Below are 22,383 nucleotides of genomic sequence, written 5' to 3' on the forward strand. Positions count from 1 at the left end.
GACGGTCACTTCGGCTCTGTCGGCTGAAGGGCGCGCGTCAGGATAAAGGTGTCAGGCCACCTTTGCATTAAATGCTCCTGTGATTTGGTCGGTCGGTGCAGCGATTTGGTCAGGGTTGCTTCTTGGCGAAGACAGGGCCTCGGGCGAGCCGGGAATACGTTAGCCGCTGGAGGGGGGCCTCGGGCGAGACGGAGATCCTCCGGGGTCGGCTGCCCTTGTCCGAGGCTAGGCTCGGGCGAGGCGTGATCGTGTCCCTCGAATGGACCGATCCCTGACTTAATCGCACCCATGAGGCCTTTGCAGCTTTTATGCCGATGGGGGTTACCAGCTGAGAATTAGGAGCCTTGAGGGTACCCCTAATTATGGTCCCCGACAGTATAGTACTCAATTAAACACTAAACAAATAACTGAATATTATTTATGAGCTATTTGTAATATTTTTTCTTTCTGACCAAATGTTTATAATGTGCATCCACAAAACATCTTAGTTTTATTTTGGTCATATATATATTTTATATTTTTTGTTGATATATTACTATTGTATGTATATGGGCCGGTCTGACACATTAAGGTATTTTGTGCTATTTGGACCGGCCTGGCACACATAACTAATTGTGGGCCGTGCCGTGGGCCGATGACTGAGCACACGTCCTGGCACGTCATGACTCATAATTAGATATGTGCTTTTGTGGGCCGTGCTTTTATGGGCCGTGCTTTTGTGGGCCTGTGTCGTGCCGGGCCAGGCCGACCCACATGTACATGTATAGTTATCATTGTAGCCAGATCTAGCACGTGAGTGAGCAGCAGGGCCGGCCCTGAGAGGGTGCGGAGGGTGCGACCGCACCGGGCCTCCAAAAACAAAGGGCCCCCTAGCCATTGGGTGCTAGCACCTTTTTCTATTAAACCTATCTATTCTAGACACAAATACACAAAGAGCAATGCGCTATCGACCAGTCTCGTTTAGATTGTTAAACTCATGTCTCAATTACTTATCGAATACTCCATCCGTTTTAAAAATAGTATTTGTTTTAGCTCTTGATTTTTATGTTTATATTCAACTAGATGACGATGAATCCACTAAAGAAGCAAATAATTCTATTGTGATCTAGAGAGTATTATTTACTATACACATGATGGTTGTATCAGCAGAGAGAAACTTTTTAAAATTGAAATATTTTTGTGAACTATTTATGGTCAACAATAACTCAAGAGATGTTAAATGACTTGACATTCTATATATCGAAAAAAGTTGCTGGATGAGATTGATCTCAATGATATAAGCGATGACTTTGTATCACAAAATGTTATAAGATATTTTTAATGATATCAGATAACAAGTACGTGTTTTTTTGCTATATTTTATATTTGTTATCTTATAAACATTAAAACAGTATATAATATTTTTTGTACGTCAAATATTTGATACTATATGTATAATTATATATATTTATGTGTGGATGGATCTTCGTATCGAATTTCGCACTGAGTATCTAAAAAGTCAGTAACGGCTCTGGCGAGCAGTTGGATTTTATGAACCGAGTCGTCCAAACCCGCACTGCACCCGCACCGCACCGCTCCTGCCTCCTGCCCCGGCGCATCCGACGTGTAGGCAGAGGACGACGACAAGCAAAGGATATCCAGTAGAGCGCTTGGACTAGCAGGCTGGACGAAGCTCATGAATTTATACTGGAGATCATGTGAATTATCCCGGAGATCTCCAGTAATGGGCTGCTGTGTGCAGCTGGCATCAGTTTCAGAGCCGGGGTGCATGATCCATTTTTCAGTGCGTGATCATTTTTTTTTTGGTCAAGTGCAGGCTACCAATCGCAAAATCATTTCATCACTAGCTAAGCTTAAGGCAGGCACCCACTTGATCAAGCAAAATCATTGCACTACCTGTTCTTCCACTAGAAAACGAAATCTGCAGAGAATAGAGAACTAACTCCCCCCAATAATAGTAGAAACTACAGTTTATAGATGTATTTGACATTCTACAATTAGTCGGACCAACTTGTCCGTTGGAACGGAGCAGCTTATTATGTATCAGGATGGATTAGTCCACCGAGCCAGCAATGGCGACGGACTACCAACCGGGAGCAGAGATCCGTGTCTGCTTGCTTGCTTGTCGATGGCACGGAATGTAGAGATGCGGGCACGGCACCTGGTGCTGTGGCCGTGTGGGCTTGTGGCTCGTGAGCACCCGGATCGCCGGCCCATCTCTGTGCCTAGCAGTAGGTAGAGCCAAACCTAACGGCAGCAGGTAGAGCTAGGTTGGTCGGCTAGGACCATCGAGGTCCGTCACCATCCGACGCAGGATCCGTGGAATGATCCGAGTGGGAATACCGGTTAAGACCGCAAAGATAGTAGCGACAATGGGATACGGGATGCCCGTGACCATTCCGTGGCTTTGGAACGAACTGCAGCTCTGAGTACTCACTCATGTTTGAACTTAAGTAATACCACAAGCTCATCGGAGTTCTTTATTACTCTGTCTCTGATGGAAAATCGAGATTGAGCAGAGCAGAGCAGAGCATATACATTTTTTTTGCATATGATGCATCGCCGCAGTTGGTAGGCATCTTCGCTAGCTACCAGAGGCGTCGCCATCACGCGGAGAAGCCTTCCCGGCGATAAATGCCCATCACCTCGCTCCAAATCGTCATTAACAATGCATTAGGCAGCGCGCGATCTCAAGCCAGCCGGCAGCATCGACGCCAACTCCTCTTCCCGAGCAAACGCCCTGATGCCAAGTTGCCAGTAGCAGGCGGCTCCGTATAGTAGAAAGAGAAGACGACGTGTGTTTTGGCCTCCGGAGGAGCAAGCCCCCCAAAAAAAACGAGCAGGGAGCGGTTAAAAAGCAGGCAAAAAAGGGGAGACGCCACGAGCGGAAGACAGACAGGCAGGCAAGCGAGACCAAGGCGGGGGCGGAGCGCGAGAGGCGACGCGAGAGGCGAGAAGTGGAGGCGGTGCTGCGGTGGCATGCCATGGTTATAAAAAGTAACGGAGCGCGACGAGGGTAGAAAGAGGAAGGCCCGCCGCTTCCCCTTCTTCATTCCCGTCCCACACACGCCGCCGCCGCCGGTGCGGCTCGCTTCCGTCCCCCCCGGTCCGCGCGGGCTGCCTGCGGGAGCAGGGTGGCAGGGCACTCCGGCAACCACGTGGGTGGGGAGGCGACGACACCACCCTATGCTCTGTCCTCGCCCGCAGGGTAAGGTATGGGATCGATTCCTGTGTCGCCTCCACGCGCCTCGCGCTTTTTTCTTGCGTCCTGTCTCTGCGGAGGCTTCCTCGCTTCTCTCTGTTTTGCTTGCTTGGCGGGATTTGGCCCTGGATCTGTGCACCTGAAGCCGGATCTGGGCGGGGAGTTGGTGCGCTGTATGTAATGGCTCTTACGTGATGCTGTGTTTTGTGGTACGATGTTTTGGATCTGTGTTCATTGGCTTGATTTGTACTTATGTTGGGAAAAAAAAGGTCCTTTTCTTCCCTCATCCAAGATGGTAAAAGTATCCTCTTCTCTTTCTTTTTTTCTTGTCTCTGTTTGCATCTTTTTTTACGGAGAAGGTGTAATTTATGATTGAGGGCCAATGCAGGCTGTTTGGTCTAAGTTACAGGCTAACACTATTGTTTTTCCAGTTGAGGCTAATTGCCTGATAGAACACTGTATATGTTTTTATTTGGAGTATACCATGATTTTTCTTGATATTGTTATTGGAACTGATAGAATAGCAGCCTGTATTTATCTCCCTTGTGTGGTACTCATGATCTGTATCTATAATTCCCTAGTCTGTCTTGAATTTAGCTGCAAATGCCGCTGTATTGGTTTTCCCAGGGGCATGGTGATTTAGAATTTCACCATGTCGGCAATAGACTTGTTAGCAATGCGTGGACAGAACAATTTCATTATTATTCACAAGAAAGGTAGCCCGATTTTTATTAGAAAGAAGCTCCAATAGTGCATTTTATGTTTATGTATTCTGGTATATTTAGGCATCCTAAGAGCCTAAGTTTATTTCATTTTGCAACAATTTGACACACTATGTAGCTATAAATGTTGTCAAGTTATTATTAGTATCTTTTATAGGGTGTTTGAATGCACTAGAGCTAATAGTTAGCTGCTAAAATTAGCTGAAGACATCCAAACGATCTAGCTAATAGTTCAGCTATTAGCTACTTTTAGCAAATAGTTAATACTCCCTCCGTCCCAAAATATAGTTCTTTCTAGCCCACTTTTTTTCCGTCCACATTAATTCAAATGATAATGAATATACATACATGTAAACTACATTCACATGTAAACTACACATAGTGATTAGTCTAAAACTAATTATATTTTAGGACGGAGGGAGTAGTTAGCTAGCTAATTCTGCTAGCAATTTTTAGCCAACTAACTATTAGCTCTAGTGCATTTCAAACACCCACTTAGTCCCTTTTTGCTTATTGTGTGCTTTCTGACTCAAACTGTTGACTAGATTGCAGCAGCAGTGAATTTGGGAGCTTGAAGCATTCATCTGAGACATGGAAAAAGTGATCTGCTGGGCATATCTCCTTCAACGCAAGCAGTTCTCGAAAGAAACTCTTGATTGCTGTGTCTTAGCTCGTGGGAACACTCCTCTCTCCTCTCTCGTGAACTACACATAGTGATTATATGTTCCTCTATGCTCAACAACAAGCAGGCTGATGCGATATTTTGCTGAAGTTATTATATTTCAGTCTATGCCAGACATCTACATGTAATTCCACCACCTTGGTCTTCCTTTGTTTTGTGTTATTGTATTTGCATGATTTTTCCTTCTCATTTACTCACTTCCTATCAGCACATAAACTCCTGAAAAGCTTCTTTTCAGGTAGATGGTGCTCATATAAGTGGGGTATGGATATCTCTGCACTCTGCCACATATGTTGGCATGCGAAGGAATTCAATTCTAGTGGCTAACTTGAAATATTATAAATTTCATTTTTTTTATATTTTCCTTTTTGCAGGGTTGATATATTTGCTGTGTTCAGCTTACATCTGTTGCGGCCCTAGTTAGCTATTTGTCTTTTGTGTACTATCTGAGGTCAGGGCTCATCCTTGCTACACTTGGCAATTTCATACTATTGCAGTGGGCTTGTAGTGAAATAGAATCCCACATACTTACGGATTGCATTCTATTTGCTGATTGCAGGCAAGAGATTGATCAGCTAGGACTTGGCGAACACTTGCCTGTGTTGGCTGTTCATCTGAAGGGGGAAATTTGCACGAGACACCTCGGATATTACAACAATGGATAGGTAAATTTTATATTGACTGGCTATTTAGATTTTTTTATCTTATAACACTTCTTAGTTCTACAGATTATCTGTTTTAGGTTATTTTTGTCTTACAACATGTCTTCACAGATTCAAGTTGATTAAGGAAGTTGGCGATGGGACTTTCGGGAGTGTATGGCGTGCTATAAATAAACAGAATGGTGAAGTTGTATGTATCTGAAGATTGAACTTCTTTGGATACATTTTAACTGTGAACTCTGAATGAAATGGTAACAACATGAAAATTTGCTAATGCTTTAATGTAGGTTGCTGTTAAGAAAATGAAGAAAAAGTATTATTCTTTTGAGGAATGTATGGGTTTGCGTGAAGTAAAGGTATTTTAGACCAGCGATGTTTTTTTATCATTCCCTGTTATGTTCTTTCAACTGACATTTCTTGTTATTATTTTGTTGAAGTCTTTGCGGCGCATGAATCATCCTAACATTGTGAAGCTCAAAGAGGTTATCCGAGAAAATGATATATTATACTTCATAATGGAATACATGGTAAATATGTTATGGATAGCAAATATTCTACTGCGTCATTACTGTGCTCTTGTTGAATCTGAACCATTGTTTTTCTAGGAGTGTAATCTCTACCAACTTATGAAGGATAAGGTCAAGCCTTTCTCGGAGTCTGAAGTCCGCAACTGGTGCTTTCAGATATTTCAGGCTCTTGCTTACATGCATCAGAGGGGCTACTTTCATCGTGACCTCAAACCTGGTAGGTTTGCAGTGTTGTCAACAATCAGTTGAGACATCCCCATAGCATATAAAAAATTCTTACTTTAGCCATCAAATGACTGAAACACAGCTTTGACCGCCAGTCTATAAATGTCTATATAATATTAAAATATAGGTACTCTAGTAAACTCACGTACTCCGTGTACATATCCTCGCTCGGCCCTCAGCCAAGATACACCCCACATTGTGCCAACTACTTTTGAACACATGTAGACATACCATTTTCAAATGATTAATCTTGCGCAGAAAATGTTATTCATGGCTGAAATTTAGATATTTTGACCACATGCAACCCCTAAATGATACTTTCTTGTACTAGAGGGCAGTATATGACATGATTGCGTCTGAATCAGCAGCTCAGTTTTACTGATAATGGCATGCCTTGATTGTGCAGAGAATCTGTTGGTTAGCAAAGATGTCATAAAGCTAGCAGACTTTGGTCTTGCAAGGGAAGTTTCATCTTTGCCGCCATATACAGAATATGTCTCAACTCGCTGGTTAGCACTGCCCACTCTTCAAACTAGACACCAAAATAAAAGGGACCAGTCTTACATGCATGTTTTGTTAATCCCTATGTTTGGGTGTCTTAGGTATCGGGCACCAGAAGTATTGCTCCAGTCATCTGCTTATGATTCTGCAGTTGGTATGAAAAATAAAAGGCTTACTATTTGCTTAGTGTTTTGTCTTTTCATGGGTGGACCAACTCAGCTTGTAACCTGACATTTCTTCACCTTGCCATCTCATAGATATGTGGGCAATGGGTGCCATAATGGCTGAGTTGTTGACACTCCATCCTCTCTTTCCTGGAACTAGGTAATATGGTTGACTGTGCATGCTGCTAAAGCTTGGCACTCACAAATCTGTTGCTCAATTTGTTTGCTGCTTTCTTGTTGTTCAACTTAATATTTGACCTATCTCTCAAATTTAGTCCAACCTTGAACACTTTGGTTCCAAAATTTAGTTTCTTTTGGTTCTTTGTCTCTCCAGAAAATACTTTTGCAGACCCAACATTTCGATTAAATAATTAAGAATATCTATTTTCTTGTTTTGTCTCATCATGGCTATTCTCTTACCCCTTGTTTTCTTATTTTACTATTTAGTGAAGCTGATGAGATTCACAAGATATGCAATGTCATCGGTAGTCCAGATGAGCAATCTTGGCCTCAAGGATTGTCACTTGCAGAAGCAATGAAGTATCAGTTCCCACAGGTCAATATTCACCAGTTCCTTTTCTCTTTGGTACCGCCTCAAGTTTTTTTTTAAAAAAACATGTATTAACCTAGAATTATGCAGCTACTATATTTGGATCTAATAAAATAGATTAAATACCAGAAAACTACAACATGCCCCAGTTCTGTGGGTGTTATATCAAGTTAGTTGAAGTTATGTGAAATTTATTTTTAAAAGTAGGATCTTCTAAGAACAAATATTTCCTGAACATTTTAAATTTTGTTAGGTTTAACATTATTTTACATTAAGTGATTAAGATTATGTTTAAGACACTCAGTTTTCTTCGATGGAGGGAGTATTGTCATGATTTTCTTGATACTTTCTTTTAGGAACTTGTTTGCTGCAACAAATGAAACAGTACACTACACACATCATCCTAAATTGTTAGAATCTGTTATTTCATACTCCTTATCCATTTTGCTAGTCCTTATCCATTTTTGCTAGTCCTTATTTCTATGGAGGGAGTACTAAGTTTTTCTCTAGTCCTTATCCATTTTGCTACAGCGCATTCAAATCCTATTACCCTTATACTTGTTGCCAAACCCCCCATCAGTGTTATGCTGTTTATGTCATTCTCTTTCTTGATTACCAATAGTTGTACTCCCCTGAAAAGGATGAATTGTTGTACCTTTTGCCACCTCATTGTGAATGTGGATACATGTTGAATGACTGGTTAATATTTGATCTAATGTTGAGGGTGTGTTCTTCTATCCATGCAGATCAAAGGCAGTCAACTGGCCGAGGTGATGACAACAGCCAGTAGCGATGCAATTGACCTCATCTCAGTAAGTTCTTCAGTTATAGTATTATCTTAGATGGTATATCAATTGATCATTGCGTAACTTGATAATTTAAATTTCTGCATGTCTTGCAGTCACTATGCTCATGGGATCCTAGCAAGAGACCAAAGGCCGCAGAAGTCCTCCAGCATACCTTTTTTCAGGTAATAGTATATTCTTTCTACTCTATTTTTATTGGCAAGGTTCAGTTATTGTCTCCTTGGAACTATAATCAGTTTTCTGGTTGCCAACTTTTAGGGTTGTACATGTGTTCCACTCCCTGTCCGTCCAAAAGCTTCATCACTTCCTAGAACACCTCCATGTGGTTAGTTAACAGACTAGTATTCTGCTTTGTACCTAATTCATTTAGGATATTGTTGTTTTACATGTGCTTGGTTCATTTGTTTTAGTTGGATCAAAAGGAAATTCAGAGAACAGTGTGGCTAGAAGATTCTCAACTGGAACTCTATCTACAATGAAATCTCATAGCAATGCATCCGCAAAATTAAATGGTTTATCTAAGACTGGTGCGTGTCTTATCTGTTTTAATTGGGCTGGAGCAAGCAAGATTTATAGGGTTTAGTTTGATTGTCTATTTTGCTACCAACATTACAGGTGTACAAAGAAAACTTAATTTGGATCGTCAGCCATCCCAAAAGGGTATGAAGCCAACCGAGACTAGCAATAAACTAACTACGAATCGGGTACCAGCTCGGAATAGCCCAGGCAAGTTTCCTATATAGGGTTGCATTGCCCAACTCCTTGCACGAAATGGGTTTTGATTTTTTAGAACTTTTTTTCCTTTGGAATTGTAGGGAATCCTGTACTTAGGCATTCACGGAGCTTGCCTGAAACTGGCCGAGGAGCAATACAGAAGGTCTCATCAATTACAGAGAAACTATCCCAAATGTCTGTGACCTCTAGAACACGGAGCGCTGTGAAGCCTGCTGCCCCCATGATGAAGGCCGGACATGGCAAGTCGGACTTTCTTGGGAAGTCTGACGATATCCCTCCAGCAAAGAGGCTGACAAGAAAATTGGTCAGCTAAATGAGGGTATGTGGAGTGAAAATTCGATCAGCTGCAGGAGGGGTGTTGTGTATAGTGTGCAGAAACCAGTGTGCCCGAAGAGGATAGTCAGCCTGAGCGTTTGCCCATCGATGGTTGTGCGGATTTGCCATCACCACAGTTTCGCTGCGTCGAGACATATTAGAATGGGTTTGCAAATTCCTTTGTGAAGTGCTAGAGCCTGCATCAAGCCTTCCCCACTTCCGGGCGGTTGATCTGCTTTTTTCCTGCGAAAAGCTTGCCCCCATGTTTTAATAAACATGATTGTGCTATTAATTTGGTTTGGTTTGCCTTGCAATGTTATCTTGCACCAATATCGCTGTCACAAACTGTATGCACATTTAACAGCTTGTAAATCCTTGAGCCCAACAAGGGATGGACATTTCACATTTGGTTTGAATGCACATTTAACGCAGTGAGGTGCCAATTTGGCGCACGTCTTGTAACGATGGCAAACGTTTCCTCATCACTAGTAAAAAACGCAACACTGAAGAATTTTGTCTTGCTTTCTTTTGTAATTGGAAAGTGAATGTTATCCAATATGGTCAAAGTTAGCTTGCTTGGTGTCTTGTGGGTGATTTGTTTGTGCCCGCGATTAGAAAATGTGAGCACTGTTCATCTGAGGCGATCAACACAAAACAGTATTAGTTCATCAAGAAAAAAAATACATTGGTCATCAACACACAAACCCAGATCAGTAGTAGTAGCAAACATGTTTTACACAGGCTCCATTCCGTGGACCTCTTTCACCTCTGTTCACCCTGTAAAAACTAGCACTAGTAGACAGTAGTCGCAATAGTATCACTGACTCAGCCCTACGCTACTATTGTCCATGGATTGGTGGCTTGGCTTCCATCCAACGCGTGTACTGCACACCCAACAGCTAGCTCCGAGTCCGACGTCACAGGTACTGCGCGTGTATTCGGTTCCTGTTCTGGTCCCACCACACCTTGGCCCTCTCCTCGCCGAACCTCTCCCGGCTGCAGCAGCGACACACAAAAACCCGAGTTCACAACCCATTAGCACAAAAAGATTTGCAGCATGATTATCTGCTCGATCTTGCACAGGTAGATTTGAGTAGCTTAGTGGACATTGACTTGCCTGAAGCGGACGCGGCGGAGCTCGCGGGTGCCATCGCCGAACTCGCGGATGGTGATGGACACGCCGGGCTCGTCCTGCTCCACCCACTCCGTGGCCTCCAGGTCGCTCGCGTTGCTCACGGACACGGACGCCTCGTCCAGGGACGACGTGGTAGCGCGCGACGGGTCGAGGTGCGGAGCGGCCGGTGCCGGCGCCGGCGCGGAGTTGAGCAGGTTGAAGTGGTGCGCCCACACGTGGTCCGACGGGTCCGGCACCGCACTGGACGATGGGTTGCACGCGGCTCGGGCCGTGGAAGCCGCCGCGGCCGTGGCCCTGCACGAGGTGGCGCGGGCGATCGGCTGCTCCCTGCCCACGGCTGTCGGCGGCAGGATCACCGGGCTGTCCCTCGTCGAGCCGGCGCGGGAGTAGAACGACGAGTCTCTCTGCATGCCAACAACCGTTTCAGTTGGGTGGCCTGATCCACGACGACAGCACAGAAACGTACGTGCGTGCGGCATACGCTGCACCGGCGCCGGTGGTCGAGACGGCTACGCACCTGCGTGGCATCGTCGATGGAGGACGTCGGCGTCGAGACGCCCTGCTGCCGGCTGAACGTCTGCACGTTGTAGAGCTCCACCACGCGGTCGTAGTTCTCTCCCCACCACCGCTGCGCCTCCCACTTGTTGAACATGTCGCGGCTGCACGCCAGACACGTTCGATGCTCCGTTACGTTAGCTGAGCACGCGCGCACTTGATGCAGCAGTCGCGCGCAAAGCTAGCTGTTGGCGATAGATAATAAGCACCTGAAGCGGATTCGCTTTATGTCGTTGCCAGCGCCGCCGGCGGTGGAGACGAAGGTGATCTGGACGCCGGGCTCCACCTGGGCCGTCCACTCCCGCGGCACGCGGTCCTCTTCAACGACGACAACCTCTTCATCCTCCTCATCGTCCTCCTCCCCGATGCTCGGTATCCAGCTCGCGCTCGGGCTCCTGACGTGCTGCGGGAAGCCACGGCCGACCTTGGTTCCCGCGGTGGCGCCGGTCGCGTGCGTCGTCGTCCTCATGTAGCCGTAGCCCTCGGTGGCCCCGTCCGACGTGAAGCCCGAGTCGTCAATGACGCCCGTGTACGCGGCCAGGCGGCTGTTGCGGTGGAAGCGGTTGCCCCGGAACGACGGGCTCGCCGCCGCGGCCTTGTACTGCCTGCCGGAGCCGGAGAACTTGAGCACCATGTCCTTGAGCTAGAAAGCACATTTGCGGAAATGCTTCCTTTTGTCAGATGGTCGAAGGTGCAGAAATTTATGACATGGCACATGGTATTTTTGCATGAAATTAGCACGGAGTACGCAGCAGTTCGCTTTCAAAAAACAATTTCCAGAAGTTTACGTTCTTGAACAACCTAACACTGTTCAGTTACAAATCTCGCGACAGTAACCGCCGCTTTATTTAATTTAATTTAATTAGGAGTATAGGCCGCCGTATGCATATTTCTTTCCAAACAGCAGACGACAGCGCAGCGCACGTCGACACGGCAGACAATCAAGCGTAAGCGAGAATTCAGTCTCTAAGTAAAGCGTCAATGATAACAGCAGCTGGTTAATGATGGACTCCACTCTGGTTTAGGGCCTAAGGTTAGCAAGACACAAGGCACTTGAGGCTTTAGGGTTAGAATGGCTTAGGGTCTTAGGCGAAGGCTACAGAACACACAAAAAGCACATTCCTAACCCAGCACATCTTTCATCGGAAGCAAGGTATAAAGCATGTGTGTGGTTGTGCGCCGTGTTTGCCTTAAAGCGCAGCAAAGGCAAAAAAAACATGCGGGAGGCTAAACAAGGATACTCGAGTCCTAGTGACGCATCAACCTTGTTCGTGACTTCGTGTGATGGCTAAGCCGCACCCCCAAGCCAGCCCATGTGTTGTGTGGCTGCAAACATTCTTTTCTTTTTCTTTTTCTTTTCTTTTCTTTTGGTGTGAGAATGCCAAGGACCAGCAAACATTCCTTGACGAGAGTGGTAAAGCTCAGGTTAAATCAACCAAAGAGCGTCTTTCCAGCTTCCACAACGAGACGAACCCATCTTTGGCAGGAAAAAAAGAAAAGAAATACTCTACTAGAAGCGAGAGGACAGATGGAATGGTACAGCGGCATCTAGCAAGCGCTAAAGAAAATAAAATAAAAAGTGAGTAGCGGAATGGGGGAACAAAAGTGACAAAAATCAAATCACAACATCACATTGCGCACAGAGCCCAGACTCCAAAACCTTGGGGGGTGGGGGAATCCATAAAATGCAGGAAAAAGCAGCCTTCACCCCCGTCGCGTCGACTCATGTACCCACCCACTCCGTCACTCTCAGTGGGCCTTGACCAGCTTTTATCAACGGACGTTTTCAAACGTGATTTCACCGTCACACTCACCCCTGCAGTTCCATCTCAGCCAGCGTACTACTAAACTCAAAACGAGAATGGGATTTTTTTTTTCTTAACGTAAAGAAAAATAGGTGTACTACCACTAGTCCTAGATAGCATCCCAATTACTTCCTGTCTCGGCCACGGCCGACCTTGGCATCCCAGTTTTAGTACGGGTAAAAAGTATTTTTTGCGACACAGAGAAAAGCTGCGCCTGCGCTCAGCGCTCCCTGTCTCGGCTTCTGTTTGGGCGTCAACAGCGTGGAGACAACTGAGCCGGACAAGAAGCAACAGCTGCCGCATGCAACGCCGTACCAAAATTATGGGGGGGAGAAGATGAGCTGCGCAGCGCATTGAATCCACGGATCAATGCGTCGCATGGACATGGTAGACGTAGTACTTAACAACGGGCCGAGGACAGCCAAACAAATCTCCCTCTAGTAGTATCTGCCCATATCCCATTCCTCGTCTGCCCAGCGCCAGCAACCGTATCCGCCGCCGTCACATCCATGATCCACACGTATGGGGGGAACGGAGTACACTAACTAGTACGTACCTGGGAGGTGAGGGACTTGCCGGCGTCCCTTCCGTGGGGCGTGGCGGCGCGGGAGCCGTCCTGATCCCCGCCGTCCTTGGCCGAGCAGGCGATGCACGCCAGCATTTTGAAACCCTTTGCCGCCGCAGAGCAGTCCTCGCCTGGTCGCCTCCACCCGCCGGCCGCCCCCCTGCACCAGAGCAAACTCATCAGTCGTGCGAGCGAGCGCCAGCATACCTAAAAGACCTTCAGACAGGTCAGAACAGAATCCAGCAGAAGCTTCAACGACGCAGCGGGAGGCGGAGGGCCACAGCTCGCAGGAACTGCCGCGACCGAACATTTCCGGAGCAGATAGCACCGGGCGCGCGCGTCCAGAGCTCCGACGCAGGAAGGACGCACATGAACACGGGCACATGCACAGCACCACCATTTACCCCAAGGCGATACGGGTCTTCTGGCGCAGGCACAGTCGTGTAGCCCGGGGAAGGGGCACGCACAGGCACAGCCGGCGCCGGACACGCTATCAATTTCAGACCAGCGTGACCCTGACGCTGACGCCAACCGTCCCGTCCCGTCCCGTTCCGTTCGAACCCACGTCACGGCCAGCGGTTAGCAACCACTCGCCATCAAGACCTGCACGGCCGGCAGCAGCCAACAGTGACGCTAGAGCCCACGCGTGCGCAACAAGCGGACCCCGATCCGACCGTCCCCGGCCCAGGCTGGCCCCGTGTGTGCGGCGTGCACGCGCCGGGCCGGTAGAGCTCAGGGCTCCATCTCGTGCATGTCGCAGGCCAGGCCAGGCCAGGCCACTGTCTCTAGCTGGCTAGTAGTAGTAGCTACGACATGCAGTGCATCTGTGCATGCTTGTCCCAGTCCCCACTGAGCCTTGCTCGACCTAAATACCATAGCTCGCAAGAGCTAGGGAGTAGGGGCACTATGCATCGAGGAAACACGAAGTCAATGCGGGGTGGCAAAGGCCGGCTACGGGAACGGCGGAGAAGCTAGGGCAAAGCAGAAGGATAGACGGATTGATTGATGTTGCATGCGGATGCGGTACGTGACAGTAGTATCGCAGCAAAGCTGGCTGCTGCACCTGCACGCCTGCGCCGGTAGAGAGGTTCTCGAGCTGCTAGAGCGAGTGAGCAGTTTATGTACGTAGAGCGTTCTGCTTAGATCTCTTTCGATGCGTATTGATTGACTCCGATCTTGAACCAGAGTCCAGGGCGAGTGAAGTGCAAGAGTAAATAAGAACATAGATGCCGGAGGCCGGAGAACATGTGAGGAAACAGTGAACAACAGCAACAAATGGCTGTCAGCAGCACCTAGCTAGCAGTTGACAAACACTTGGAGCCAACTACGGTAGTACGTGGGTCCTTGCGCTTTGAAAGCCCCTTTGTTTTGTTTCCATTGAGAAGAAGGGGCTCAAGGAGAGCAGAAGCAACAAGGATGCACATACTGCCCGGATAAATAGGCGCTTTTAGGCAGGCGCGGGCAGGGGCCACAGCAATTTTCATTTATTTATTTTTTGTTCGGTGACTGGGAGACTGTTGGCAAACACCAGCTCTCTGTATCAGCCGGGACAAACCTCCCCAATAAACATGCTACCCAGAGATTAGCAACCAATAATGGCAGTGGTTGATGCCAAAGCTAGGCACAGTTAACTTACCGGTTAGCAAACGCACACCAGATGTTCCCTCCCCGTCTCCACGCGAACTGGCCTGCCACGCCCACGACGACAATGCTCAGCAACAGCGGAATCTGCTTACTGCTGCCTGCCTCTGACGATGATATGAGCTCAAGTGATGAACACCTGCAAAAGAGAGAGAGGCCGATCATATGAGCAAGCCGGCGAACACATGTGAGGCGCGCCAGATTAACAAGCAATCCTGTGTCGATAAAAAGGAGCAAGCGAGTACTCATTGCCGGGCAAGGGTGTCCACGCCAGATCAAAAGGCGACAGCAGGAAACAATGGTGATTGCCCCGCGGCCCCCCCGGATGGACCCAAGAAAGAAAGGGTCGGAGATCTTGATGATCAGCATCATGTCACAGCCAACGGAGCAGCACAGAGATAAAGGCACACATACACAAAAAGAAACAATGTATCGAGAAACGAGTAGAGAGAAGCAGAGCAAACGAGGCCCCAATGCTAGTATGCTCTAAGAGCAAGATCTTGCCATGAGAACAAGAAGTCGCGAAGTCCCCCCCCCATTACCTTCCCTGGCCTTCTTCTCCCGGGTTGGCTCCCTGCCTGCCTGCCGCCGCCGCCTCCCGGGTCAGATATCTGGAGCAGGCGCGAGCTGAATGGAGGAAAACAGCGGCAGGCGGCGGTGGAGCAGCAAGATCCCGCTGGCTGGGGCGACGACAACGGCACCGAGTGGGCAGAGCAGCCTGCCGCCGCCTTTTGGATGGTAGCGGGCGGTCCGCGGTCGAGGCCAAACAGACGGCAACAGCACGGGGGAGGAGATTTCTTCCCCTTGTTCTTTTTTTTTTGTTGCTCCGAGATCAACAGCGGCGCAGGGGAGGGAGAGGTGGATGGAGTGGAGGAGGGTGGAGTGGAGGGTGAGGGAGGCAGGTGCGGGAACTGGGCCCCGGATTCGCTCCCCGCCGTCTGATCCGCGCCCCCGAAATCGAGCGAGACCACGCGCGGACCGAGCCTGTCCCCGTGTATTTATACATGGCGCTGCAGGGTGGAGCGGGCCCCACGCGATCGGGGCCGTCCGTATCGCCCGCCGGGGGACCGCCAGCCGGCACTGGATTGGAGCAGTCCGGACTGCGGAGCGAGCGATGCTTCTTCCTGCTTGCGTGGCGGCGTAGGCCACACACACCGCGGGCGGGTCGCCCGCCTGGCCGAGCCGAGGGTTCACGGGACGGGTTGCATGCTTTGCAGCTGCGAGCTATCCTGCGAGGTGGTGTCATGGTGTGTGGTAGTGGTAGGGCAGCGGCGGTGATGCATGCGCCGTGTCGTCGCGGGCTCGTCCGGTGCACGGTTTCGATGGCTCGGTTCGGTGCGCCACACGCCCACACTAGGCGCTAGGCCGCATCATCTTGGAGCATCATGAGGGTGCGCGCGGGGCGTTCTCGGCGTTCCATCATGCGAACGCCGTGTGGGGTGTGGATTGGGGTGCCGTGCCGCCCGGAAATGGTAATGCATGCTACGTATGCTGTTACCTACTGTTCCCGTGCCCCTCCGATTTCCAGCATGCACTTAACGACGACTGATGGAATCGATTGGTGGCCCGATCAAAGAAAAAAGAGCTTCGCTAGCACATCCGCTCCACAGCCAGACAGCCTCCGCTGAACTGGCCAGAGGAACAAACAGTTCGCGTGGAAGTATTAGTATTGGGTCGTCAGTCATCCATCAATTGTTTCCATGTACAGCGTACCCGGTGTCAAAGCAGAACAGTTGATGATGTGACAAGTAGTACAGTTGCCATAAACGGAAATTGGAGTTTAGAATAATCCAATGGAAGACTCCACCGTGGGAAGGGCATCTACATGCACGCTTGGTTCCCAATAATGTCGAATACACTCAATATTTAGAATATCTCCATACTGCCTATTTCTCTGTTTCAAACTCCACTCAACAAACAATCTACGCAATACTTTACAGGGTCTGCTGAAAATTGCTTACCACAGTGTACCATCAGACCGTGATTTATAGACATTAAACAGTAAGCCAGACACTTATTGTTTATTCATTCAGACTAAACGTTTACTTAACCAGATAAACAACCATAAAAACATGATAAACCAATTATAAAAAAAAATTGTGTACCATCATATAGCGTTTAAATAAATAGTGTATGAACAGACTAAATGACCGTTTAAGCGAATAATGTTCTCAACCTAGAAACTCGTCTATTTATGTTCACGTCTTTTTAGGTCAAACACTAATGATCTATGGATCCCGCTAGCGGGGATCCAGACCTTAGAGAACCTCTCTACGAGACGGCGGATAAGATGCAAGACAAATAACACTACAGATATTGGTATCTTTTTAGGGCCAACTAGCAATGAACCCTAATGCCTTCACGTGATGTGTAGGTCCTTGAGTTTGGCTCTGCGAGGTACCGAACGGTCCGCGATAGGTCATCGTACCGTCTGCGGTAGGGTGACGAACCATCCGCAATGCGCGCGGATAGCTCCTGGGTGTACGGCTGGTGTTTGGGTTACCCGAATTTTTTGGTTCAGGTAATTAATTTTTTGGGTTTTGAGAAGTCTTATCGAAAATTGCATAAGATATTATAGTACTCAGAAAATTCGGGTACCCCACAATTTAGGTTCGGTTAACGGGTACTCCCGAATCACCCGTATTAAAACACACATGAACTAGCGGTAGCAACCGCATGGAGACTCTCACACAGAGCCTGTACCCAGATGCCAAATATGATATTCAACACATGCTCTCCTGCATTTTGGTAGAGCTTGGCGAACTAAAAGCACCTGGTACTACCAGCCTTTTCGGGAACAATAGATTACACAACATGTCTTGTTCCCAAAATATGAACTCTAGCCTGATGTAATTTATCGGCTCTTGTGATCAAACAATATAACAATTTAATAGAACCATAATACATAGAGGCCATTTAGAATTGTATCCTCGTCGGCCATGGCTACCTATTTCTTATATTTAGCAAGAAACTGATCAATAGTAGGGTCGGCACTGCTGAGCCGACCAGACGTCTTGGACGCGTTTTGCTTCCCAGTACCTATTTGGGGACGTTGTGGTCTAACAGTTTGAGGTTGCTGCCGCTCCTGGTTTAGGGTTTATGATTTAGATTTGGGGCTATAATTTTGTATTAATGGGATTTACAAATTGTTAACCAATGTATACCAAAATTTGAATTATACCTATTGTCCGGACTGTATTGTGTCCTACCATTTTGTATTACTGGTTCAAATGGGGGCACAAAAACTCTGCCTTTGGCAATACGGCATATGGTGCGGTCGATCAAGTTCGATCTGCATAGCCCCTCGAGAGGCTTTGCGAAAAGAAGCGTTGGCAATGGCAACGTTAGGCCCGAGCGCAGAAAAAAGCTAAAGGGCAAAAACTAAAGCGATCGAGTTGCGGTGGCTGCATGATAGTTTCTTGAGAACACACACACACACATAAAAGCAGGTCGCCATGGCATCGAGGGACGGGCATCGGCACTTGCCCCTGCCGGCTGCTGGCGCTGCATCCACGAATGGCCGAGGGGACAGTCGGACACACACAGCATGGACACGATAGCATGGTCAGTAGACAGTAGTAGCTAGACAGGGAAGCTCGGTTCAGAAAATAGTAGGAGTGCACGCAGATTATCTGCTGCGTGCCACTGCCACGCCACGGCACCCTGAGGTCACAGACCATGCATGGGTAGCTAGGAGGCGTAGGCTGCTTGACCACCGCTAGCTAGCTGGCTGCTTCGACAAAGCATAAAACATCACTAGTACACGTACGCTCGGCCGGTGTCTGCCTGCCGCGAACGACACACCACTCTTGGTTAGCATGGTCTCGCAATGATGCCTTTCCGTTCCACCACCACATGTTTTGCCGGCACGGCGGTAATCACCGGCGCAAACGGCAATCATTCGGCGACAGCTAGCCCGCCCGCGCTGTCTTTAATCTGCTCGGTTATTTTTAGAGTACTACTAGATGAAGCGGAAAAAGGCAGCTGATAGATACAACCGATCTATGGCTGGGATGCAAACGGCTACGTATACTACACTACACTGCCGGAGGGACAGACAGGGAGTCGATCCAGCGAAGAATCTATTCAAAAACACTTGGGGGGAGCTAGCTAGTTATTAATTAGCAGTAGTAGAGTAGCAGACGGTCGCTGCTGCTTCGCGAGTGCATGCAGCGATGTCCACAGGCTCCCATCCCAGCAGACGTTACTAGTTCCCTGATCCCAAGGCGCATCGCATCTCTCGCAAAGAAAGCAGATTCCCGCTGCAACAGGGTCAGGGGGAGAGAGAGCAGGGAGCACAGGCCACAGGGGCAGCAAAGGTGTTGGCTTGGCTGTCGTCCGGCGGGCGGGCGCCAACTTTGTTGCAGGCGACGACGAGGGGGGCAACCACGGTCCGCAGGTACAGGATGCCGTTTTGTTTATAGCCGTGCGCGCTTCCTTGCGTGCACTGCACACGCATCCCACGCGGGGCGGTCAAAGAGGCGCATCGAGCGCGTTGCTTCTGTACGGGCCGCGCGCAGCCTTCTTGTGAACTGGGCTCTCGCTCGCGCTTGCACGGCCAGCCTTCCGGTCCCAGAACGATCATGACGACCGAACTGGCTTGGAGAAACGGAGCCGACTGCAGTTCAAATCCCTCGGTACTGTCTGTACGCCTTCTGAAGTTCTGATCGACATTGGATTTATACCGACAACCATCGTCGTCTTTTAGCCGGTGGAAATTGGGAGGAAGGAATGTTCGAGTGCGGCTGCTGAACCAACCAGACGGTTCCTAGTACAACGCATGCTCCGTCTTTTGACGCATGGAGAAGAGATGTGGGTAGTAGTCACGTAGTACGATCGCGAGCCGTTCTGTCTGTTGCCGGCCCCAAAGGCCTCCTCCTACTCGGCTGAGATGAGCTGAGCTGAGCGAGCACAGGTCAGAATCAGATGACTGGGATCCTAATTCCGAAGGGCGTTGGATACTGTGCCAGGATGCCACTAGCACTACTACCAGCAGTAGAGTAGTAGCAGCTGCTTTCGTTGCCCATCTCGCCATGCACGGAAACGGCCAAGCACTCCATTTTGGCCCCTCCGATGCGCGCGCCCCGGGGAGCGGGGAACCCCTCCGCGCGCCTTTACGCCGGATGGAGTACGCTGCTGCCCCCGGTGCCTGGCCGTTCCGACGTTTAGCCGAGCCCGCCGCGTGCTCGCTGGCGCTGGCCCCGTCGAAAACGACGGGACGCCGGCTCCGCCGCTGCGCTGCGCTCCCTGTGGCGCCGCCCGCAGGCCGCAGCGGACAGATCGAGGTTTTCCAGGAGGAATAAAAGCAGAGCGCAGGGCGCGCAGATCTTTCACGAAAGGGGGGAGGGGCGAGGCGAGCGGGCACCGGGCACGAGAGCGGATCAGGTCATCAGGATGGCTAGCCCGGCGCAAAGACGGCCGCGAACTAAAGGCGGTACGGCGCCGGATGCGTATGCGATCGCGTCGGGTTGGGTTGGGTTGGGTCCGTGGGCAGCCTTTGGGGAAAGGCCACTCCAACTCGAATAAGTACTCCATGCTACTCCGTATAGTTTCTGGCCGCTGTTGCTTGGCGAGCGCGCGGCTGCCTCACTGTCCCCACTCCTCAGCGTCCTGTAGCTGTAGGGGCTGCTTTGGGCCAAGAAAGGGACGGTGTGCTCTGTGCAGCTGAAAGCCTAGCCCATCCCGGCCCACCGAAGCAGACAGCACACAGCAGAGGCCTAATAAAAGACCCGCATCAGTCACCGTTTTTTTCGGCTGCTCGCTGTTAGTACCAACCAACCAAGCATGTCTCAGAAAGAAAACGTGCTGTGCCTTCTGTGGCGCAGTGCTCTCACAGTAGACAGTAGTAGTACACACTCTGCGTCAATCGATTGCGCGACGGACATGGAAGTATGGACGAGGTGATGGTCGTGTGCACAGAACACGAACAAATGGAGCGAACGATCATGCGATCCGGGCGACGCGTCTCTTTCTCTTCGGTCGGCCGATTAGACGGTTCGCTCTCGATTGATGATCCCGCGCGCTTGACTCAGCCGTCACGTCGGCCGCGCCGTTTTTGAGGGTTCTGAGGAGCTTTGACACGAACGGGGCGCGGCGACCACGGGTGGTCGCGAGACGCGGCCGCGCCACGCGGCCGGCCCCCCCGTGAACGAAAGCATCTGTGTGCGCAGGACACGCACGCACCTGCGCTCGCTCCTCTCGCTTTCGCTGAAATCCACTGCGCCGCGCCATCGGCATTGCCGCCGCCGTCCCTCGGTGCCCACTGCCCACTGCTTTCTCTCGCTCCGAGCCGATGACCAGCCCCATCCATGCCATGCACGCGTGCTTCAAAGGGCATCGGCGTCTACTCCAGCCATCTTATCATCGCTCTGCAGTGCAGTGCAGTGCGTGGACCGCAGCCTGTCGCGAATGCTTTCGATCACAAAAACTCTGGAGGCGACAGAAAAAGTAGCTAGGAGGGATTTAGAGGCGTGCTATACTACTCAAAACGCACTGGGTGTGGGTGTTTTGTGCCTCGCTTTCAACTTTCGGAGCCGTTGATCTGGCTCTGACCGAGAGGCAAGGCAATATACACTGGAGTGCTGGACAAAATGGTTTGCGCGTAGATCGGTCATGATGCAGCGCTGATACGATCAGACAGACGCTCCGAGCTCCGCAAAGACGTCCGTCCTCAGGTGCCGAGAGCAAACACCTGAAAACGAGATGACGTCTGTCGCCTACTAGGTGTACCGCTGTGGCGCGACAGTTGCGTCACGCTCTTCACACCGAAAGAGTACAGGGAAAGTATGGCATGAGCATGACACTGACTTGGTAGCAGGAATCCACTACTCCTATTCCGTCCTGGAAGTGGAACTGTGTACCTCCGTACCAGAATAACCACGTCTTTGCTTTTTTGATGAATTAAAACTTTTAAATTTTGAATATGTCTATTGAAAAACATCAACAACGGTTGTGTCTTCGAATATGTTTGTCATGAAGATATATATATATATATATATTAAACAAGATGTACAATCATTTTGATACGGAGAGGAGGATTAGAAGGTGCGCCGAAGGATGAAGGAGTCGACCAAGCCGGCAGAGGGCAGCCTGCTGCAGCACTGGCGCGAGCGCGGACGACCAGGCCCTGGGGGAGACGATTGGTTGTTGGTGCTAGGCAGCTACCTCTAGCATTTGGCGTCGACCGTGAGGGAGTGAGGGTGAGGCCATGATGGTTAGTTGTCGTGGGGTGTCCATGGTTTGATCACGTCTATGGCTGATGAATATGCTTTGGTCACTTGCATCTCGCCGAAGGCGAAGCCCGGGCACGTGCCTAGGCTGGCCGGGCGGTGCCTCCGCCACTGGCCCTGAGCGATTCTGCAACAGAACTTCTCTTCTCTTCCTTACGCTTTGTGCCGTTTTTTGAGAAAGAGAGAGAGAGAGCGCTCTGCATTCTGCAACTGACCGACTCTTCTACGCAGGATTGAGAAACTAGGCCGCCGAACTAGAAGGTGCCAAACACATCAAGTTCTCATCGCATCTAATTTCTCAGCAGTTCGATCTTAAGATGACGGCTACCAAACACATCAAGTTCTCATCGCACATGTCCACC

At 49.4% G+C, this 22,383-nt stretch overlaps 2 protein-coding genes across 18 annotated transcripts; one reads left to right on the forward strand and one right to left on the reverse strand.

Moving 5' to 3' along the window:
• The first annotated feature begins 1,963 nt into the window (after nucleotides 1–1,963).
• Nucleotides 1,964–9,553, forward strand: LOC100381504 (putative protein kinase superfamily protein). Of its 16 annotated transcripts, none has more exons than XM_020553452.3 (19): nucleotides 2,412–3,213; nucleotides 4,470–4,730; nucleotides 4,815–4,868; nucleotides 4,981–5,057; nucleotides 5,166–5,271; nucleotides 5,380–5,458; nucleotides 5,556–5,624; nucleotides 5,706–5,795; nucleotides 5,874–6,012; nucleotides 6,427–6,529; nucleotides 6,623–6,675; nucleotides 6,779–6,845; nucleotides 7,133–7,241; nucleotides 7,982–8,047; nucleotides 8,137–8,205; nucleotides 8,300–8,366; nucleotides 8,452–8,568; nucleotides 8,657–8,767; nucleotides 8,857–9,553. In XM_020553452.3, exons 5-19 carry the CDS (start codon nucleotides 5,264–5,266, stop codon nucleotides 9,087–9,089), a joined length of 1,380 nt encoding a protein of 459 aa, XP_020409041.1. In that variant the 5' UTR covers nucleotides 2,412–3,213; nucleotides 4,470–4,730; nucleotides 4,815–4,868; nucleotides 4,981–5,057; nucleotides 5,166–5,263; the 3' UTR covers nucleotides 9,090–9,553. The 16 variants fall into 16 exon arrangements, with proteins under 16 accessions (XP_008643927.1, XP_020409041.1, XP_020409042.1 ...); XM_020553453.3 differs by having other exon boundaries at nucleotides 4,834–4,868; XM_008645704.4 differs by having other exon boundaries at nucleotides 4,845–4,868.
• Nucleotides 9,554–9,702: 149 nt separating this feature from the next.
• LOC109939996 (protein Brevis radix-like 2) lies at nucleotides 9,703–15,783 on the reverse strand. Of its 2 annotated transcripts, XM_020538658.3 has the most exons (8): nucleotides 15,335–15,779; nucleotides 15,038–15,146; nucleotides 14,788–14,931; nucleotides 13,143–13,311; nucleotides 10,991–11,424; nucleotides 10,744–10,885; nucleotides 10,209–10,630; nucleotides 9,703–10,087 (listed from the first exon to the last, which is right to left on the reverse strand). In XM_020538658.3, the coding sequence occupies exons 4-8, from the start codon at nucleotides 13,245–13,247 to the stop codon at nucleotides 10,009–10,011; spliced, it is 1,182 nt and encodes a 393-aa protein (XP_020394247.1). In that variant the 5' UTR covers nucleotides 13,248–13,311; nucleotides 14,788–14,931; nucleotides 15,038–15,146; nucleotides 15,335–15,779; the 3' UTR covers nucleotides 9,703–10,008. The 2 variants fall into 2 exon arrangements, with proteins under 2 accessions (XP_020394247.1, XP_020394246.1); XM_020538657.3 differs by lacking the exon at nucleotides 15,038–15,146 and having other exon boundaries at nucleotides 15,335–15,783.
• Nucleotides 15,784–22,383: the final 6,600 nt, after the last annotated feature.

The sequence above is a fragment of the Zea mays genome, chromosome 5, assembly GCF_902167145.1.
Source record: "Zea mays cultivar B73 chromosome 5, Zm-B73-REFERENCE-NAM-5.0, whole genome shotgun sequence".
NCBI classification, from domain to species: Eukaryota; Viridiplantae; Streptophyta; class Magnoliopsida; order Poales; family Poaceae; genus Zea; species Zea mays.

What these genes read in the sequence shown, in the direction of transcription:
- LOC109939996 (XM_020538657.3), bottom strand. Translation starts at nt 13,247, where the DNA reads ATGCTGGCGTGCATCGCCTGCTCGGCCAAGGACGGCGGGGATCAGGAC. An exon ending in GCAAGTCCCTCACCTCCCAG is followed by an intron (nt 11,425 to 13,142) that starts GTACGTACTAGT and finishes TGTGCTTTCTAG; the next exon opens with CTCAAGGACATGGTGCTCAA. An exon ending in CCATCGACGATGCCACGCAG is followed by an intron (nt 10,631 to 10,743) that starts GTGCGTAGCCGT and finishes GTTGGCATGCAG; the next exon opens with AGAGACTCGTCGTTCTACTC.
- LOC100381504 (XM_008645705.4), top strand. An exon ending in ATAAACAGAATGGTGAAGTT is followed by an intron (nt 5,459 to 5,555) that starts GTATGTATCTGA and finishes GCTTTAATGTAG; the next exon opens with GTTGCTGTTAAGAAAATGAA. An exon ending in TCATCGTGACCTCAAACCTG is followed by an intron (nt 6,013 to 6,426) that starts GTAGGTTTGCAG and finishes TTGATTGTGCAG; the next exon opens with AGAATCTGTTGGTTAGCAAA.